At 37.3% G+C, this 16,235-nt stretch overlaps 7 protein-coding genes across 7 annotated transcripts; 4 read left to right on the top strand and 3 right to left on the bottom strand.

Moving 5' to 3' along the window:
* Positions 1 to 371: 371 nt before the first annotated feature.
* Positions 372 to 1,513, top strand: PHYBLDRAFT_169291 (hypothetical protein; the record flags this gene model as incomplete). Its single annotated transcript, XM_018436036.1, has 4 exons — positions 372 to 690; positions 821 to 937; positions 1,046 to 1,262; positions 1,345 to 1,513. The coding sequence occupies 4 exons, from the start codon at positions 372 to 374 to the stop codon at positions 1,511 to 1,513; spliced, it is 822 nt and encodes a 273-aa protein (XP_018291072.1).
* A 505-nt stretch (positions 1,514 to 2,018) lies between these two features.
* Positions 2,019 to 2,848, bottom strand: PHYBLDRAFT_55962 (hypothetical protein). Its single transcript, XM_018440205.1, has 2 exons — positions 2,809 to 2,848; positions 2,019 to 2,583 (listed from the first exon to the last, which is right to left on the bottom strand). The coding sequence occupies exons 1-2, from the start codon at positions 2,836 to 2,838 to the stop codon at positions 2,191 to 2,193; spliced, it is 423 nt and encodes a 140-aa protein (XP_018291071.1). The 5' UTR covers positions 2,839 to 2,848; the 3' UTR covers positions 2,019 to 2,190.
* Positions 2,849 to 3,103: 255 nt separating this feature from the next.
* On the top strand, positions 3,104 to 4,031 carry PHYBLDRAFT_125360 (hypothetical protein). The gene is made up of 4 exons (XM_018429040.1): positions 3,104 to 3,118; positions 3,283 to 3,346; positions 3,418 to 3,768; positions 3,925 to 4,031. The coding sequence occupies exons 1-4, from the start codon at positions 3,116 to 3,118 to the stop codon at positions 3,942 to 3,944; spliced, it is 438 nt and encodes a 145-aa protein (XP_018291070.1). The 5' UTR covers positions 3,104 to 3,115; the 3' UTR covers positions 3,945 to 4,031.
* A 747-nt stretch (positions 4,032 to 4,778) lies between these two features.
* PHYBLDRAFT_187285 (hypothetical protein) lies at positions 4,779 to 5,896 on the bottom strand. Its single transcript, XM_018439359.1, has 9 exons — positions 5,814 to 5,896; positions 5,730 to 5,783; positions 5,562 to 5,699; positions 5,478 to 5,528; positions 5,394 to 5,444; positions 5,310 to 5,360; positions 5,226 to 5,276; positions 5,058 to 5,192; positions 4,779 to 4,965 (listed from the first exon to the last, which is right to left on the bottom strand). The coding sequence occupies exons 1-9, from the start codon at positions 5,872 to 5,874 to the stop codon at positions 4,901 to 4,903; spliced, it is 657 nt and encodes a 218-aa protein (XP_018291069.1). The 5' UTR covers positions 5,875 to 5,896; the 3' UTR covers positions 4,779 to 4,900.
* Positions 5,897 to 8,319: 2,423 nt separating this feature from the next.
* PHYBLDRAFT_169287 (hypothetical protein) lies at positions 8,320 to 11,711 on the top strand (the record flags this gene model as incomplete). The annotated part of the gene is made up of 8 exons (XM_018436035.1): positions 8,320 to 8,502; positions 8,569 to 8,647; positions 8,710 to 8,769; positions 8,847 to 8,891; positions 8,958 to 9,559; positions 10,609 to 10,673; positions 11,348 to 11,434; positions 11,468 to 11,711. 8 exons carry the CDS (start codon positions 8,320 to 8,322, stop codon positions 11,709 to 11,711), a joined length of 1,365 nt encoding a protein of 454 aa, XP_018291068.1.
* A 1,676-nt stretch (positions 11,712 to 13,387) lies between these two features.
* PHYBLDRAFT_159066 (hypothetical protein) lies at positions 13,388 to 14,066 on the top strand. Its single transcript, XM_018433909.1, has one exon. The coding sequence runs from the start codon at positions 13,487 to 13,489 to the stop codon at positions 13,988 to 13,990; it is 504 nt and encodes a 167-aa protein (XP_018291067.1). The 5' UTR covers positions 13,388 to 13,486; the 3' UTR covers positions 13,991 to 14,066.
* A 978-nt stretch (positions 14,067 to 15,044) lies between these two features.
* Positions 15,045 to 16,083, bottom strand: PHYBLDRAFT_134125 (hypothetical protein). The gene is made up of 4 exons (XM_018429622.1): positions 15,968 to 16,083; positions 15,808 to 15,877; positions 15,591 to 15,717; positions 15,045 to 15,280 (listed from the first exon to the last, which is right to left on the bottom strand). The coding sequence occupies exons 1-4, from the start codon at positions 16,067 to 16,069 to the stop codon at positions 15,226 to 15,228; spliced, it is 354 nt and encodes a 117-aa protein (XP_018291066.1). The 5' UTR covers positions 16,070 to 16,083; the 3' UTR covers positions 15,045 to 15,225.
* Between the last annotated feature and the right edge of the window lie 152 nt (positions 16,084 to 16,235).

The following is a 16,235-nucleotide window of genomic DNA, read 5'->3' as shown; positions in this document are numbered from 1 at the left end:
TGATTGGCTAATATTTAATGTTCAATAATCAATAATCAATCAATCAATCAATCAGTCAGTCAGTCAGTCAGTCAGTCAGTCAGTCATTCAGTCAATAAATCAATCAATCAATCACTCAATCAAAACCTCAAGGTAGAGTTTGAGGAGACCTTTCTATATTTTATTTTATATTATTATTATATTATATAATAGTATATTATATAATTATATATATATATATATTTATATTTATATTATATTAATTATTATTTTATTTTATTTTTATTGCTACAAAAAAAAATAAAAATAAAAATACTACTATTACTATTACCACTTATAATAATAATAACAAAAATAATACTAAATCCCTAAAAAACCAACCGAGTAACATAATGTCTCAACCATTAATGTCACACGCCATCGCGTACACCCACCAACCACCCACCGTACAAGAAGTAGCTAGACGATATGTCCAATGGAGAGATGAAGATGTCGGACTGTTATTGACAGACTTGGAACAACCAGGTCATTATGAAAAATGGAAAGAAAATAAATCCAGTTACAGCAAACGAGTAGCAGATGAAGTCTTTAGCAAATTAATGTATCATGAAGCCATCAAGTTCAAAGTACGTTGGTTGGAATCACGGTTTCGACGATTGGATGATCAGCTGCGTGCAATAACAAATGAACAAACCAGAGCTGATACGAAGAGTAAGCTTTGTATTTTTACTTAGATAGATTGATTTAACTAGACACTACACTAGAAAAAAAAGGAGTATTTTGCTTGAAAGAACAAGATAGAATAAGGATGAACAATCATGACTCAAAATATTATCCGCAGGCAAGTTATTGAAAGAATTTAGATATTACGATCGTTGCAAGAACATTTTCTCTGTTGATTCTACTGATACTGGTGATGCGGATGATTCGTCTTCCAAGCCCGAAACGGATGCGGAAAGTAACAGCAGCAGCAGCGGCAGCAATAGAAGCAGCAATACCAATACCAATACCAATGTCAATGTCAATAAAATCAACAACAGCAACAGTAACAGTAGGAGTAACCTAGAGACTACTCAGCTCACCACTTCATTTACACTACCTTTTGGTGTGCCTTCCGAGACAGTTGAGACGATTCCTACCTCAGATCCTATGATGGTCAATACCCCTGTTCCCAACAGCCAGGCAACGACGCGCCAATCGACACCTTATGGAATCATTCACCCAGAAACATCGAGAACTCAACTGAATACTAGTCATGCAGTGCCCAGTAAACGGAAGAAAAGGTAATTTATTACAATTTTATAATAAAAAAAAATTATCAACATTAATATATATATATAAACTATCTTATTGCGTGTGAGATAGTCAACGTAGCGTGGAAAATATGGAAGAAGAGAGACGATTAAAATACGTAGAACTTGAATTGGAGAGCAAGCGTATGGAGCATGACGAACGTATGCAGGGGATGAAGTTGGAACAACTACGACTAGAGATTGAACTGCAAAAACTAAAGAGTGGGACCAGCCTTGACTGATGAATTCAAGAAAATGAAAAAAAAAGAGTCTCCAAAAAAGAACACACCCACACACCCATACAGACAAAGGCAAATCCAAGTCCACTATACAATCAATCGGTCTATCTATCCAACTATTTACCAACCAACCAACCAACCACCCAATCCAACGAGCAAACAAACAAGCAACCAAGCAAGCGCACACGCCATACAATACAATACAAAACAATACAACGCACAATCACATACAACCCCAATTCATCTTCTTTTTCCTCTTGTTTTTATCTTTCTATTCAAATTCATTCAAAATCATTTTGCCTTGAACCTCATTTCTCTATTTTTGGAATTATATTATGCCAGCATAAGCACAATATTATACAAACAAGAAAAATACGCACACAAAATGTGTATTAATGGTCTATCTGTGTATACCTCTCCCACCTTATTCCTTCCCCATCTTCTCCTATTATCTTTCAATATGTATGTGCGTGCGCATGGATTTCAGTATGTAAATACACAAATATATACGCCTGTAACCCAAATGTATGTATATCAACTGTATGCATAAAAACATATAAAGATAAAAAAACATATAATTATACACACAATCCCATTGTTATTTTAGAAAATATATATGCATAACACATAAGAAAAAAAAAGAATAGCGCCGGAAAAAAAAGCCCAGGGTGGAAAACTTTTTAACGGTAAGACTTCTGGAAACGGGCACGGGCACCGGGACCACCGAACTTCTTGGGCTCGCAACGACGGGGATCGGCAACGAGGAGGGTACGGTCGTACTGGACGAGGATGTCCTTGATCTCCTTCTTGGAGGCCTCATCGACGTACTTCTGGTAGAAGGCAACGATGGCCTTGGCAAGAGCCTGACGGATGGCGTAGATCTGGGAGGTGTGACCACCACCGTTTACGCGGATACGGATGTCGACGTTGGAGAAACGCTCCTCACCGAGCAGGAGGATGACCTCGTAGACCTTGAACTTGAGAATCTCAGGCTCGAGGAGAGCGAGAGGGGAACCGTTAACTCTAACGAGACCACGTCCGCGCTTGCAGTGGGCAACAGCAGTGGCGGTTTTCTATAAAAAGAAGAGTTATATTCACATTAGTATTGTTATTCCTATTCCTATTATTATTCCTAAGACATTGTAATATTTTCTTCAATACAAAGTCATTTTGCTTTTAAGAAAATGAAAAAAATAACAATGTTGAAATGTACATGTACATTACAGCATGCTTACACATGCACACACGCATGTATACATATATGTGTGCACATGCGTATGTATTTATATAATACACACCTTGCGACCGAAGGTTTGAACGGCTTCCATATCGGTACTACAGAGAGGATATGGATGTGTGAGTTCGAGAGTGCATTTGGTTGGATGGATCAACAGATCATAATGATTTTCTACACACCTTTAGATTGAGAGAAAGAGCAAGAACTTGGTAGGCCAGTGGTCTGCACTTAGCTGGTTGGACCGCCCTCCAGCCCCTTCCGGCTAATAATTTGATTTCCGTCATCCCGGACCGCTCTCCTTCCGGCCAACGCTATTTTACCCACAGCCATCCCTAACCATCTCTCTCCCCTTCTCTATCTCGTAAGCCATGGTGAGCCTCATCATGCTAAATACATCCATCCATCAAAATGGAAAAGGATGTCATTAGAGCTTGATATTACTATAAACTATCATCTCCCTCGACGAAAACAAAGACAAAGAGAGAGAGAGAAAATAAGAAAAAGAGACTGATGCCAACCTATCCGACTTGTGTAGCCTACCAGACTTCACCACAACAGAAAGAAGCGTGGACACGTCTCCGCCGGTCACGGTCGTGTTGGTACGCATACTCCCACAGCACCACAAGAAAAAGCAAGAAGTATAATAGCTCACACATAAATTCCTCTATAGGCAAGCACAGAAAGCATCCTGGTGGTCGTGGTCTTGCTGGTGGTCAGCACCACCATCGTATCAACATGGATAAGTACCATCCTGGTTACTTCGGTAAGGTCGGTATGCGTCACTTCCACTTGAAGCAGAACCAGTACTGGCGTCCTATTGTCAACCTCGATTCTCTCTGGTCTTTGGCTGGTGAGGGTGTCCGCGAGAAGTACAAGAACACCGAGAAGGTTCCCGTCATCGATGCTCTCCAGCACGGTTACGGCAAGGTTCTTGCCAAGGGTGATATCTCCCAGGCTGCCATTGTCCGCACTCGCTTCGTATCCCGTCGCGCTGAGGAGAAGATCAAGGCTGCTGGTGGTGGTAAGTTTTAATTGTTTTCTCGGCATTTCTGTTGTTGTTTTTTTGTTTTACTTATTAAAAAAATGGAAAATATTTTTTTTACTGTGTAAAACAAAATTATATACAACTGTGTATATCTTGAAATGTTAAATTGTTTCTAATATTTTTTTTTATTAGTTGTCGAGCTCATTGCTTAAATGTGTGTCTACTCCACATAGTGGTTTTCATATTTCTTTTCTTCAATCATAATAAAAAAGATAAAGAAATTGTCTGCAGGCTTATACAAAAATTTACTCTACAACAACTTCAAGAAATGTGGTGTGTGTGTGTGTGATGTAAGATATTGATTTATAGTTAGATAAAAATACGCAAGGGATTGGTTAGATAGCTAGTTGGGTGATTTGAATTGTGTACATTTATATAAATTCATAAATGCCCATAGTTCTTTTTTATTGATTAATTCGATAATAAGCTGAAAATATAAGCGAGCTTGGTTGGCTCAAGAAACAATCTAAATATTTGAAATGTTATAATTATGCTGGCAAGCAAACTGTTGGCTTTTATGTTGAAGATATATATATATATATTGAGCCAATTGGTCGTCAAACTGATTTTTCGAACGCTGAATGATGTTCTAAAGTTGAACAACTGAAGTTGGCGAAAGCATACCTGATATTTACTTCAGGAACTTTACTGCTTTTTGGATTTTCAAACGTTGAACATTTATCTTGATCAATGCTAAAAAAAATTCTCACATGAATTAAGATTGGCACAATACTGACCAAGTAACTCTATCCAACCCTCGGTTATCATATTGATTTTGGTTTTAAGACTAACACAGCTTGCTACTGATCTGTTAAAGTGTCAGCTTTGACCTAGTCACTCATATATAACCAGTTGATTATGCTTCTAACTGTCGATTAAGGATTATTTAGTATGCATATTATCTTTTCTAAGGGATCTTTCCTTTGATGAAAAGCAACAGTGTCTCCCTACTTAAAAACTCTAACTTACAGAAATATACGTTTTATATCTGAATGTCATTATTATTATTGATGAGGGGAAGCGCTCTTAATGCAGTTTTGGTGTGAATTGTAAAAGGAAATAAGGAAGAATTTAATATATAATTTACGTGTACATCAATAGCTATCAATCAATTATAGTTTCTAAACTTGAAGAGGACCTGTTTAACTATGTACGCCAGAGGTAATATTTTACCTGTAATAATCCAACAGGTCAACCAAAAAAGAAAAATATTAAGAATAAAATAGTTATCAAGTTCAACACGTAACCATTTGATAAAGTCTTACCACTACTATTTCCATAGCCAACATAACCAGCATTAGCAGAGTAAATTACCACTGCCAACATCAAATAAAAGTAGGGTGAATTACCACTAATGTTTCCGCAATCAGCACGTTTAACATTAGCAGAGTAAATTACCACTGCCAACATCAAATAAAAGTAGGGTTAATTACCACTACTGTTTCCGCAATCAGCACGTTCAACATTAGCAGAGTAGATTACCACTGCCAACATCAAATAAAAGTAGGGTTAATTACCACTACTGTTTCCGCAATCAGCACGTTCAACATTAGCAGAGTAAATTACCACTGCCAACATCAAATAAAAGTAGGGTTAATTACCACTACTGTTTCCGCAATCAGCACGTTCAACATTAGCAGAGTAAATTACCACTGCCAACATCAAATAAAAGTAGGGTTAATTACCACTACTGTTTCCGCAATCAGCACGTTCAACATTAGCAGAGTAAATTACCACTGCCAACATCAAATAAAAGTAGGGTTAATTACCACTACTGTTTCCGCAATCAGCACGTTCAACATTAGCAGAGTAAATTACCACTGCCAACATCAAATAAAAGTAGGGTGAATTACCACTACTGTTTCCGCAATCAGCACGTTCAACATTAGCAGAGTAAATTACCACTGCTAACATCAAACAAAAGTAGGGTTAATTACCACTACTGTTTCCGCAATCAGCACGTTCAACATTAGCAGAGTAAATTACCACTGCTAACATCAAATAAAAGTAGGGTTAATTACCACTACTGTTTCCGCAATCAGCACGTTCAACATTAACAGAGTAAATTACCACTGCCAACATACAAAAGTAGGGTGAGCTGTTCCTTATTTTATCTCTTTTTTTTCAGTTTGTTTACAATACTAAATAAATAAGAAATCATATCACGTGATTAGGATTCGCAATGGCAGGATTTACACAGTCAGAAAAGTTTCTACCGCCGAGCCCAAAAAAAAAAATCATGACAAAAATCAAGACATATTTCAAAACAGCGATCTTAGGGGACGGGGGGTTTTTGGCTATGGGGACGGGGGGTAACGGCACCGCACAATTTAAGGTGACTGCGAGTCCGAGGCCCGGCTATAAAGTGTCTTGAAGAACCCCCTGTCCCCATTCTTTATAAGCACACCCTTGTCCCCATCATTTATAAGCACACCTTGCTCCATCGTTATAAGCACACCCCTGTCCCCATCTTTAGATCATTCCAATTTCCCGGGAAAAATAAAAACACCCCCTTTCTTAAAGTCATTAACATTTAGTTGTAAGAATAAAAAATAATATTTCCAAATAACAAGATATGATGCCTTTTTTACGTTATGTACATTGCATACATTGCATACATTGCGTACATTGCATACATGAATCAATAAAAATACTTATATAACTACAGTGCTCTTTTATTAAATATGAACACCAACTTCAATACCCCTATTGAGAAGATGTACTCGCTTAAAACAACTCTCTCATTCCCCGAGAATGGTTATCCTGACAAGCAGAGTGTTCTTCAAGCCGTAAACGATTACGCCCTTTCTAATAACTTCACCGTTAAGATTAAGGACGGAAAATTCCCTATTCTTCACATTGCTTGTTCAAAGGCTGGTGTTTATCGTGACAAGCGCAATATAAGTGATGAGAAAAGAAAGAGGACGCCCAACTCTTCTCTTACTGGATGCCCCTATCTCTTAAGATTTTCTTATAAGAAGAAGAGCGAAAGATATCTTCCTTTGCCCGCCTATGGGGAAAACGAACATTGCCACAACCACCCTGTCACCCCTGAGAATTTGGCTTCTTCTCACCAAGGAAGAATGTCTCTTTTGACTGCTGAAGATGCCACTATTGCAAAGAAAATGTTGGAGAATCACGCCAAGTCCCGTGATGTTCAGAAGGCAACAAGTGACAAGGTGACAGGAATGAGAAAGCTGAGGATCAGCGATATCAACAATCTCAAGTACAGTGCTACTCGTGGTGATGAGGAGTCTGCCCATGGCGCTACTGAGCTCATCAGAACAATGGAAGCAAAGGGATTTTCCGTTCTCTACGAGTTTAATGAGAGAAATAGACTCACTCATATATTTTTTACGAACGATATAATGATCAAGAGAGCTCGACGTTTCCCCGATGTCTTTATTGTGGATGCTACATACAAGACAAACTGCGCGAAGATGCCATTGGTTTGCGTAGAGGGTGTCAGTAACCTAGGTGGAGAAAGGTTGAAGAGCTTTCCTGTGGCCTTTGCATGGGTAGCCGATGAGACAGAGAAGAGCTATGTTTGGTTTGTGAAGTCTCTGAAAGCAATTGTTTTGGAGGGGGTTGATAAAGCCCCTATATTTGTTACAGACAAATGTAAAGCATTGATGAATGCGCTTGATTCCGAGTTCCCCTTGGCCAAGAAGCTTCTGTGTGGTTGGCATATGATCAACAACATTGCCAAAATGGCAAAAAAAAACAATGAAGCCAGGAAAAGAAAAAGAGTTGTGCACACATTTAGTCAACAAAATGATCTTCGGAGATAAACGCGATGTCTTTGATGAAAATCTTGAGCTTTTCAAATCGCTGTCATCTCGGAAAGATTTCCAAAGTAAAGAGCAGCTAGAAGACAATGATGATGATTCTACGAAGGTTGTAGAAAAAAGAACTCTAGAAAAGTACTTTGAAGATGAGTGGATGCCGTGCAAGGAAAAGTGGGCTGGCTACCTCACTAGTCAATTAAAACATTTTGACTGTGTGACAACACAACGTGTCGAGAGTGGCCATAATGCTCTGAAAAGAAAAATCTCGGCTCTTCAGTCATTGAACTCTTCATTTGAGCAAATTTGCTCCTATCTTCTCCAGTTCGAGGGCGACTATCAGGACCTTGAGTTGAATGAGGCAACTATCACAGATGCCAGAATATACCATGAACCTCGCCTCCGTGGATTGATTCACCACGTCTCCAGAATTGGTTTGATCACCATCCGTGCTGAGCTTCTAGAAGAGGTTGTACCTGGTGAGCTTTGCAATTGCAGAGTAAAAGTGGTGTTTGGTCTTCCTTGTCGCCATGATCTGCCAAGAGATCGTATGTTGCTATTATCAGACATTCCTGAAAGATGGATTCTGTCTTCTTCTTTGGGTGAACGTTTGAAGCAACTGGAATGTGACGTTTCTCTACAGAAAATCGACGTTGAAAAGCCTGCCCCGTGGGTGAAATGTATAACAAAGCTTGAACAATTGTTTCGTCAGTGTGAAGGGAATTAACAAGTCCAGAATCTTATGGCAATGGTTGATGAACTTGTTGACAATGCTGGTGAAATAATTGACCATCCAAATGTTGTATTTCCTTTGGCAAGTGAGGTCAAAGCTCCTGGAAGACCTAAGCACGTCAAAAGGAAAACTGCTCTCCCAAAGGACTTTGTCCGTCACAAGCACAGACATCTCCTTGTGCAAAAGAACAAAGTAAACATGCAACATACACAAACATGATTTCACAATCTAATACATATTTATTCTTTATTTCTTTAGAATGATATCAGAAGTATTTTGAAAGAAGGACTTAAAGAAGTGATGAAGGAGTTCTTAGAGGAAGAGCCTCTCAAAAATAGTAATTTATAATTGTTTTTTTTGTGAAATTACAATGTAATATCTAATGCTTACTATTTCTAGTCATAAAAGAAATAAAAAAAGAAACCCAATTCGCTGAAAAACAAGAGCCTCTCGAAGAAGGTAATTTTTGATAACTTATAAATGAATCACAAAATATTTTGTATGGTTTGCTCACACATTGCATGTTTTCTCTATAGCTAAAACAACCAATTTCGCTAAAAAGCAAGAGCCTCTCGAAGAAGGTAACCGATAAGATATTTTACTAAAATTAAATGCTAAATGTTACATTGTTTTTTGTTTCTTCTTAGCTGAAAAATATTCCTCTGGAATTAAAAGACCTAAACATCTCCAAGACGACTACTGGTACGATTTGCCTAGTCCAAAAAAACAAAACAAAAATGTGCATGACTTTGCTCTGCCTGCTCAAATCGACCAAGCCGCCATTTCGTTGACGTTTAACCCCAAGTCCGATGTTTGGTGCGGTTTCCGTGTATTTGCACACCTGAAAGAGGGTGGAGAGGATCAGTTTCCTTTGGTGAAGAAGATGTTGGCCACGATGGCAACCCACGGTAAACTTTACGAGCACAACTTTGGCATGGATGTTGCTGAAGTGACAGAGGTCATTGCCTTTGGCTCCGAGATTGACCCTGCTCTTGGGGAAAATATCCCATCTTGCCCTTCCTCTATGTGGTTCTCTGCACCAGACTGTGCTCAGATAATAGCTGACACCTATAACGAGCCTGTTTGTGTGTACTCGGACGATCGGAGCGTCTTGCCTGTAACTTTCCTTCCCCTCCATGATCGGAAGCCTCTCAAAAGAAAGCCATTGCCGATGGTCTTGCACCATGTACATGGGTGCCACTGGACAACAATTAAAGTGAAGCCTCATGTACATCGGTCCTGGCCTAAGGTAAATGCGCTGTATTTTGATGCTATCCGTAGAGGGAGTATCATTGACTGCTTTTCCACAAGTTGGAATCATTGGGGTCAGTTCCCAAAGAACAAGTCTTATCTTTTACCCTCCACTACTACAACTACTACAATTACTACTACTGCCACTAAATCTCCTACAAATTCTCCCGTAAATTCTTCCGATATTATTGACCTCACACATATATAACTTATCTATCTTTCTATCTTTTAATATACTTTACTCCTATTTTTTTCTTTAATTTTTTAACAAACACAATTGCACCCAGTCTGTCTTTAATTTTAATGTTACATGTAAAACCCAGATACGAATATTATTGGCATCCAACTAATTGGAAGACTATATAATTGGCTTTTATTTTTTGGAGTACAAAGTCTGTGCATTTATAAGCAATCTGATTAAGATCTTCATCCAATCACAGACGTGAATTTTACCATAAAAGATGTAAAACAGAAACGACGCATAGCTTTTGATAGATTTCTGTCTTAATTCGAACGCTAAAGCTTGGATATTTTGCCGTATTGCTGAAAAAATACGTACATCTCTACATCCAAAATTTGAAGTTAATTTATTATGTTTTGGTTGAATAAACAAGCAAAATATACACTTTTTTTCACGTTTTTAACCATTTGAGATAGATTGTTTTTGCTAATAAATATCTTTTCTACATAATAATATGGTCTAAAACTTTTACTGAAACAATTTTTTACTATTTTCTATTGATATAAAGCATTTGCAAGTGATTTTTACTAATATTTTCAAATTGTTGTTTTTTTGTTCAATCTTTCACAAATGAAATGTACAGAACTTTTGTAATTCACTCATTAAACGTGATTCAAAAAATATTACAAAACAAACAAATACTCACTTTATGCAAAAAAAATCAACGAAACCAACCATCTTACTCTCATATTTCTATCTATTTTTTTGAACGAGTTATGAATTTTTTAAAAATAAATAAAAATGAAAATGAAAAGTTACGGACAAATGTTCTTCCACTTTTGCATGATTTTTCTTAGTGAATAAAGACAAGTGATTATACTGGATGGGGACAGGGTGTTACACACAGAAACGATGGATGTCTGCCGGACAAGTAAAAAGTAGTCACGCCTCTAATTATCTGCCGGACTACTCACTATAAGCTTGTGTAACACCCTGTCCCCATCATCCAAAAACCCCCTGTCCCCTAAGATTTACGATTTCAAAATTAAACTGCTAATCAGTAATAATACCCAAAGACTTCAAGCTTTGAATACAAGACTATATCCATGTTTATTATACTATATACATAATACAAGTATCAAATATGACCTCCTTTGGTACAAATTACAAATTGAAATATATATTGCATAACGTCTTACAAAGTTGATGCTGTCTCTAGGCTCATTTTACACTATTCTTATTTCATGGCAGCTTTCAAACCATCAGCATTGATATTGACTGTCTAACCAGCCACCCATATCTCGAGAGAACTACTAGAGACACTCAATGGGGTCTATACCCGGATTCTGAGCCGGCCAGTAGTCAAACCCCGGGATCTCATGACCACCTTTTCACCACCTCAAACAAGAGTCAATATGACAGCTATCATTGTATTTTTTGAAGCATAAAGTTACTGCTTTGTTCCAGTAAAGCCCTTTGGAACTAAGAAAACGTATTCTAGGGAAAAGGTGATCATGTATTGGTCTTTGTTTATGTTGTCAACCAGGAACACAAAAGGCCCAAAACTCACTTGCTTAAAAGAAACTCCAGATTATGATTTATCAGATCATACAACACTTCTCTATTTGTCGTCAGTCCAAGACATGCTCAGGAACCCGATTCAGCCGTCTTGTCGGGTGGTCATATGCCAAGGTTGGCTTATGGACTGTGATGTATAAATCACAGCTCAACCACTTGCACAAGGCTCCTTTCTGTTCTCTCCCCAATCTTTTGCTTAGGCCTTCTGGACCATTTTGTTGGCTCTGGAGATCCTGTTTTGCCCACTCTCTTGAAGAAGTACTTGAGAGTGGGTAGAATCATACCAGCTACTAATGAAATCTGGGCTGCACCAAAGTCTGCAAAATGGATATATATTATTGTACTGGCCCTGATAGATTCGCTTATGCCACTCAAATTAGAAGTACTATAAGATCATCAGAATATGTTCCAGAGAATCGTCGTGTGAGACAAAGACTAAGAAGAATGTAAAGAAAAAATCGAGTTTCCATGCTGGTTACCGACAGGCACCCTCAAGATGCCCTTCTGGTAAGTCAATATGTCCTTTAAATAAATCTTTGTATTTTCTTTATTATTCTATTATACTACGTTGGAGTTATGGGAAAAGGTAGTTTGTATTAATTACAGAAACATGGTGGGGTAAAAACGAAATATCTCTTGCGAAAATCTCTTACTAAAGTATTCCCTTTTCTTACCACAGTGTATAGAAAAGCAAGTATTTTATATATATATAGAGAGAGAGATAGGGAAAGAAAGGTAAGATAGCTTACGTGGCTTTTGCTGACATCATCAACTGCTGTTGTGAAAGTAAAGACAACTAGATATAAATATATATATATATATTAATGAATATTTTAAAAAGATTGGCTTTGTACGCTGCTTGTATAGATTTATTTATTTCTCTCATTCTACATTAAGCAATGGATGTTATTGAAGATTTTTCTAGCCGCAATTCTACCCAAAAGAGGACAAAGGTCTCTGACTTTTTTTTGCAAAGGGAAGAAATTATCGTCAAGATTCAGTATGACACGATCGATGATCTAAATGCTCTCAACCTAAAGAAGTTCTGGGTTGAACAGTTTGCGCAACATAAAGAAAAATTCGTTTTTGATTTTAATGTTGTCAATTGGCCGCGTCTTCTTCGGCTTATCGTTAATGTAATACTCGCCACTTTTTTTTTGTTTTTTTTTTTGTTTTTGTTTGGCTTTTGAGATAAACCCTTTGTTCACTAATCAACAATTTTTTTTAAAAAAATTCTTTCTATTGGTCTTCTTTATTTATACTTGTAGAATATGATTCAAGACCAAACTATAGCTACCGCCGGATCACTTTTAATTTCGAATTTAAAAGGAAGATCAAAAAACATCAAATTTGACCAAGTTGATGAAGTAAGTGATTATACTAGAATAAGATATAGCTTATTCTCACTTTTATATATATATATATACATATATACTAAGAGTTATACATTACTATTATTTTGGCATTTAGATTGATGCCTTTTTTTTAAAGCCAAATGATCCCGATATTCCTTTCAACCTTGATATCCCTAGCTTGAATAAAGATTTACTGATGATGATAAATGAAGCAAAGAAAGAACGAGTTGAGGTCCACCAGCGAGATTATATGTATTATGGAATACTTGATTTTGTTACCAAGGTTGAAGAGAATGCTACCAGACGTTTATTGAAAGATGACTTTTTAAAATGGAACAACGCTATTAAAGAAAGATGTATAGATGCTCTTAACAGCAACACTTCCTCTGCACAGTTTACACCAAACATTGCTTATGATTATACAAAGAGCCTTGTGCGCTCCATGGCAGACACAGAACAAAGACCTCGGGCAAAAGTAGTGCTGGAAGCTACCGATAGAGGGTACAGATGGAAGAAGAAATGTTTGAAAATCATAAAGCTTCAACAAAAGAGAGCTCGTGGTTCTATTGTTTCCCAAAACGAGTATACGTTCTTGATCAGCTACTTCAGTGGCATTTTTATGACTCTTTTTGACTTGAACGAAAAGGAGTGGTATTACAAGTGGGGCGAAACAAAGCTGTCGGCTTCGAAAGAAGAAGAAAACCTGGCAAAGAATGATGATGAGAATAGATCGTCGGGGTCCTCAATTGACGGTATAATCTGTTTGAAACGACTGAACCTGGACCTCTTGATCCTGGAGATCTCGGGCCCAATGTGGAAAGAAGACTTTACGCATTATCTCAAGGACAGGCAAAAGATAGCAAAGAATCTGAAAAAGATGATGAAAAGCATCTTGCGACAAAAGCTGGTTATGGCAGAAGCAAAAGATCTGATGCTTTTTGGAATGCAGCTGTATAAAAACACCATCCATTTGTACTGTCTGACCATGCCCATCATTGGATTCTATTGTTTTGTGGAAGTCATGTCATACCCAATTCCGACCAACCCTGCTACATATCCAAAGGACCTCCCTCGCTATGTCAAGAATCTGTTCAAAACGTTGAAGTTGGTCATCCACGGTGCCGATGTTTTGCAAAGATACATGACAAGTTTTGAGTATTACAGCAGCGACGAAACCATCTCAGACGACAACAGCCCTCTCTCTCCTCCTTTTATCTCTCCCCAGAAGACTGGAAAACGAAAAGGGATTTCCAAAACCAGTACCACCGACAGCAATATAGATAACAAAAGAAAGCAAACATCATCCATGCTTTGAATTTATTTAGTACCTTATTTCTTTATGTATACCAAAATAAACCGTCAGGCATTTGTGTTTACTACACACTTTACTTTGCATCAGAGTCAGGGCCATTTAAAAATCTGAATACTTAATAAAATGAGTAAATCATAATTGGATGACCATACAAAGAAGAAGAAGAAATAAGTGGAGATTAGTCACAGTTATATAGATATAGATATAGATATAATGTATAAGGTATGACTATGATGAGGTATATTTTAGCTTAGGACAAATTGTATCGATAATATATGTATGTAATAACCTCTTGGTCTAAAGAATATGATCGACGTATATATACTTGACAAGAACCGATACCAAGATATTTATTTTTTGATTGTGAGTAGAGTAATTGTGGTACATGCGCAATACAGAGAGAAAGAAAGGATGCATTAGTGTGGTGTGGTGTGGTGTCACACTAACGAATGAATGGACCCAAAGGTTTGATAGGTACAAGGATCGAATATGGGTTGCAAAAAAGAGATAGGTATCTTTCCTGGCTTTGATGAAGAGGTGTATGCTAAGAATACTGTGTTGCTTTGTGGATTTGTTCTATGATTCTTCAGACATCTGAAAACAGATCAGTAAGCCCATACTAAAAGACAGGCAAGGTTTATATGTTGTGCAAGCAAACATCTGGCGTCCTGACATGCACGACAGCTTACACGCTCTACTGATGAGTAACATCCGCCGGTCTTTAGGTGGTTAATGGCTTTGTGTGCTGTATGCGTACTGAATGCTGCTGGACCTGAGAGTAAATCTAGGATCTTAAAGAAATGGGATCTGCCCTCCCCTTGCCTTATTGATTTATGAGAGCTTTGTAAGAATATTGGAGATATAAGATATTCCAAAACAGGAAATCTTGGGTTCAACATCACAGAAGATGTATATCTGGATGTGCGTAGATTGAAAAGATTGAAAAGATTGTTACATATATCTCCACATCTCTATTTTATTTTTTATATTTTTCCCCAATTTTTTTTTTTGAAAAAAAAAAAAAAAAAAAAAAAACATCCCAAACTCAACCGAAAATACCGTGTATAATAAATAAATAAATACATATATATTATATTATATTATATTATATTTTGGTGTAAAAGGTGTGTCTAAGTAACATAGACCTTTTCAAAACTGGCAAGTAAATGCGTAAGAATCCAAAATGCTGATTTCTGCCCTTTTTTTTTCTTTCTTTTTTATTTTTTTCTTGGTTTCGTTTAGGCGGCAACGGCTTGCTTCTCTTGCTGCTTATAGGCATCGGTCTGCTGGTACCTGTGATTTATTTATCCCGGGTCAAAAATAGAAAAAAAAAGTATATAGATAAAGATAAAGATATATGTCTGTGAGTTGACTGGAATACAAATAAAAGCTACCCATCACAAGAATGTTTATGTATGTGTCTGTATGTGGGTAGATGGGAAAGGAGATGGCGAGAAAGATGGCTAACACCAATACTCAGTACCAGTACCATGACCAGATCTAGGTCTAGGTCTAGGGCAAGGGCAAGCACTAGGACCAGGTCCAGATTCTATACCCAAAACAAGAAACATATATATATATATATAAAGAAAGAATTACTCACTGAAGGATACGACCAGTTTGGACCATGGCAGTTCCAGCAACAAAAGCATTGACGGCAAACAAAGACCAATTCTTGGGGATAATCACCATTGCATAACGACTCCACAGTAAACCGGTTACCATGAGAGCTAATAGATATATTTTTTTATAATTTTTTTTTTCATGTCAGATTTTATATTGTTGTTTTTTTTAGTCTTGTTTTTGGAAAATATACTTACATGCATTTTGCTTGAGACTCAACTTCTCGACTGGTCTTTCGAGATCACCAATGGTAGCAATAACAAGTCCCTGGTAGGTTATATAGATAGCTTTTCTTTTTAGTTTACTTGACTGTGTATAAGTGATTGATAAAAAGAAAAGAAAAGAGTATTTGTTTACCCATTTGGCAAGAGGTGCCCAAAAGTGGATAGTCTTTGGTCCAGCAGGAGAATTGATGAACCGCTGCATAGCAGTCTGGGCGACGGCTGAACTGGCTGCCATGGTTTATGTGAGAGTTTCAAGTAAGAAAAGAAAAGAAAAGAAAAGAAAGAAAGAAAGAAAGAAAGAAAGAAGAAGTGAAAAGTCAGATCGTGAGAACCGAGTTTTATTGATATTATTATTATTATTACTGCTGCTGCTCCAACTACTACTGCTACTGTTACTGCTA

The sequence above is a fragment of the Phycomyces blakesleeanus genome, assembly GCF_001638985.1.
Source record: "Phycomyces blakesleeanus NRRL 1555(-) unplaced genomic scaffold PHYBLscaffold_12, whole genome shotgun sequence".
In the NCBI taxonomy this organism is placed as follows: domain Eukaryota; kingdom Fungi; phylum Mucoromycota; class Mucoromycetes; order Mucorales; family Phycomycetaceae; genus Phycomyces; species Phycomyces blakesleeanus.
This window is presented reverse-complemented; position numbering and strand designations above follow the sequence as displayed.

What these genes read in the sequence shown, in the direction of transcription:
- PHYBLDRAFT_187285 (XM_018439359.1), bottom strand. Translation starts at nt 5,874, where the DNA reads ATGTTGGCAGTGGTAATTTACTCTGTTAATGTTGAACGTGCTGATTGC. An exon ending in TGATTGCGGAAACAGTAGTG is followed by an intron (nt 5,193 to 5,225) that starts GTAATTAACCCT and finishes TGATGTTGGCAG; the next exon opens with TGGTAATTTACTCTGCTAAT. An exon ending in TGGCTATGGAAATAGTAGTG is followed by an intron (nt 4,966 to 5,057) that starts GTAAGACTTTAT and finishes GGATTATTACAG; the next exon opens with GTAAAATATTACCTCTGGCG.
- PHYBLDRAFT_55962 (XM_018440205.1), bottom strand. Translation starts at nt 2,838, where the DNA reads ATGGAAGCCGTTCAAACCTTCGGTCGCAAG. An exon ending in TTCAAACCTTCGGTCGCAAG is followed by an intron (nt 2,584 to 2,808) that starts GTGTGTATTATA and finishes TTCTTTTTATAG; the next exon opens with AAAACCGCCACTGCTGTTGC.
- PHYBLDRAFT_159066 (XM_018433909.1), top strand. Translation starts at nt 13,487, where the DNA reads ATGTGGAAAGAAGACTTTACGCATTATCTCAAGGACAGGCAAAAGATA.
- PHYBLDRAFT_134125 (XM_018429622.1), bottom strand. Translation starts at nt 16,069, where the DNA reads ATGGCAGCCAGTTCAGCCGTCGCCCAGACTGCTATGCAGCGGTTCATC. An exon ending in GGGCACCTCTTGCCAAATGG is followed by an intron (nt 15,878 to 15,967) that starts GTAAACAAATAC and finishes ATAACCTACCAG; the next exon opens with GGACTTGTTATTGCTACCAT. An exon ending in CAAACTGGTCGTATCCTTCA is followed by an intron (nt 15,281 to 15,590) that starts GTGAGTAATTCT and finishes AATAAATCACAG; the next exon opens with GTACCAGCAGACCGATGCCT.
- PHYBLDRAFT_125360 (XM_018429040.1), top strand. An exon ending in CGCCGGTCACGGTCGTGTTG is followed by an intron (nt 3,347 to 3,417) that starts GTACGCATACTC and finishes ATTCCTCTATAG; the next exon opens with GCAAGCACAGAAAGCATCCT. An exon ending in GATCAAGGCTGCTGGTGGTG is followed by an intron (nt 3,769 to 3,924) that starts GTAAGTTTTAAT and finishes TTTTTTTATTAG; the next exon opens with TTGTCGAGCTCATTGCTTAA.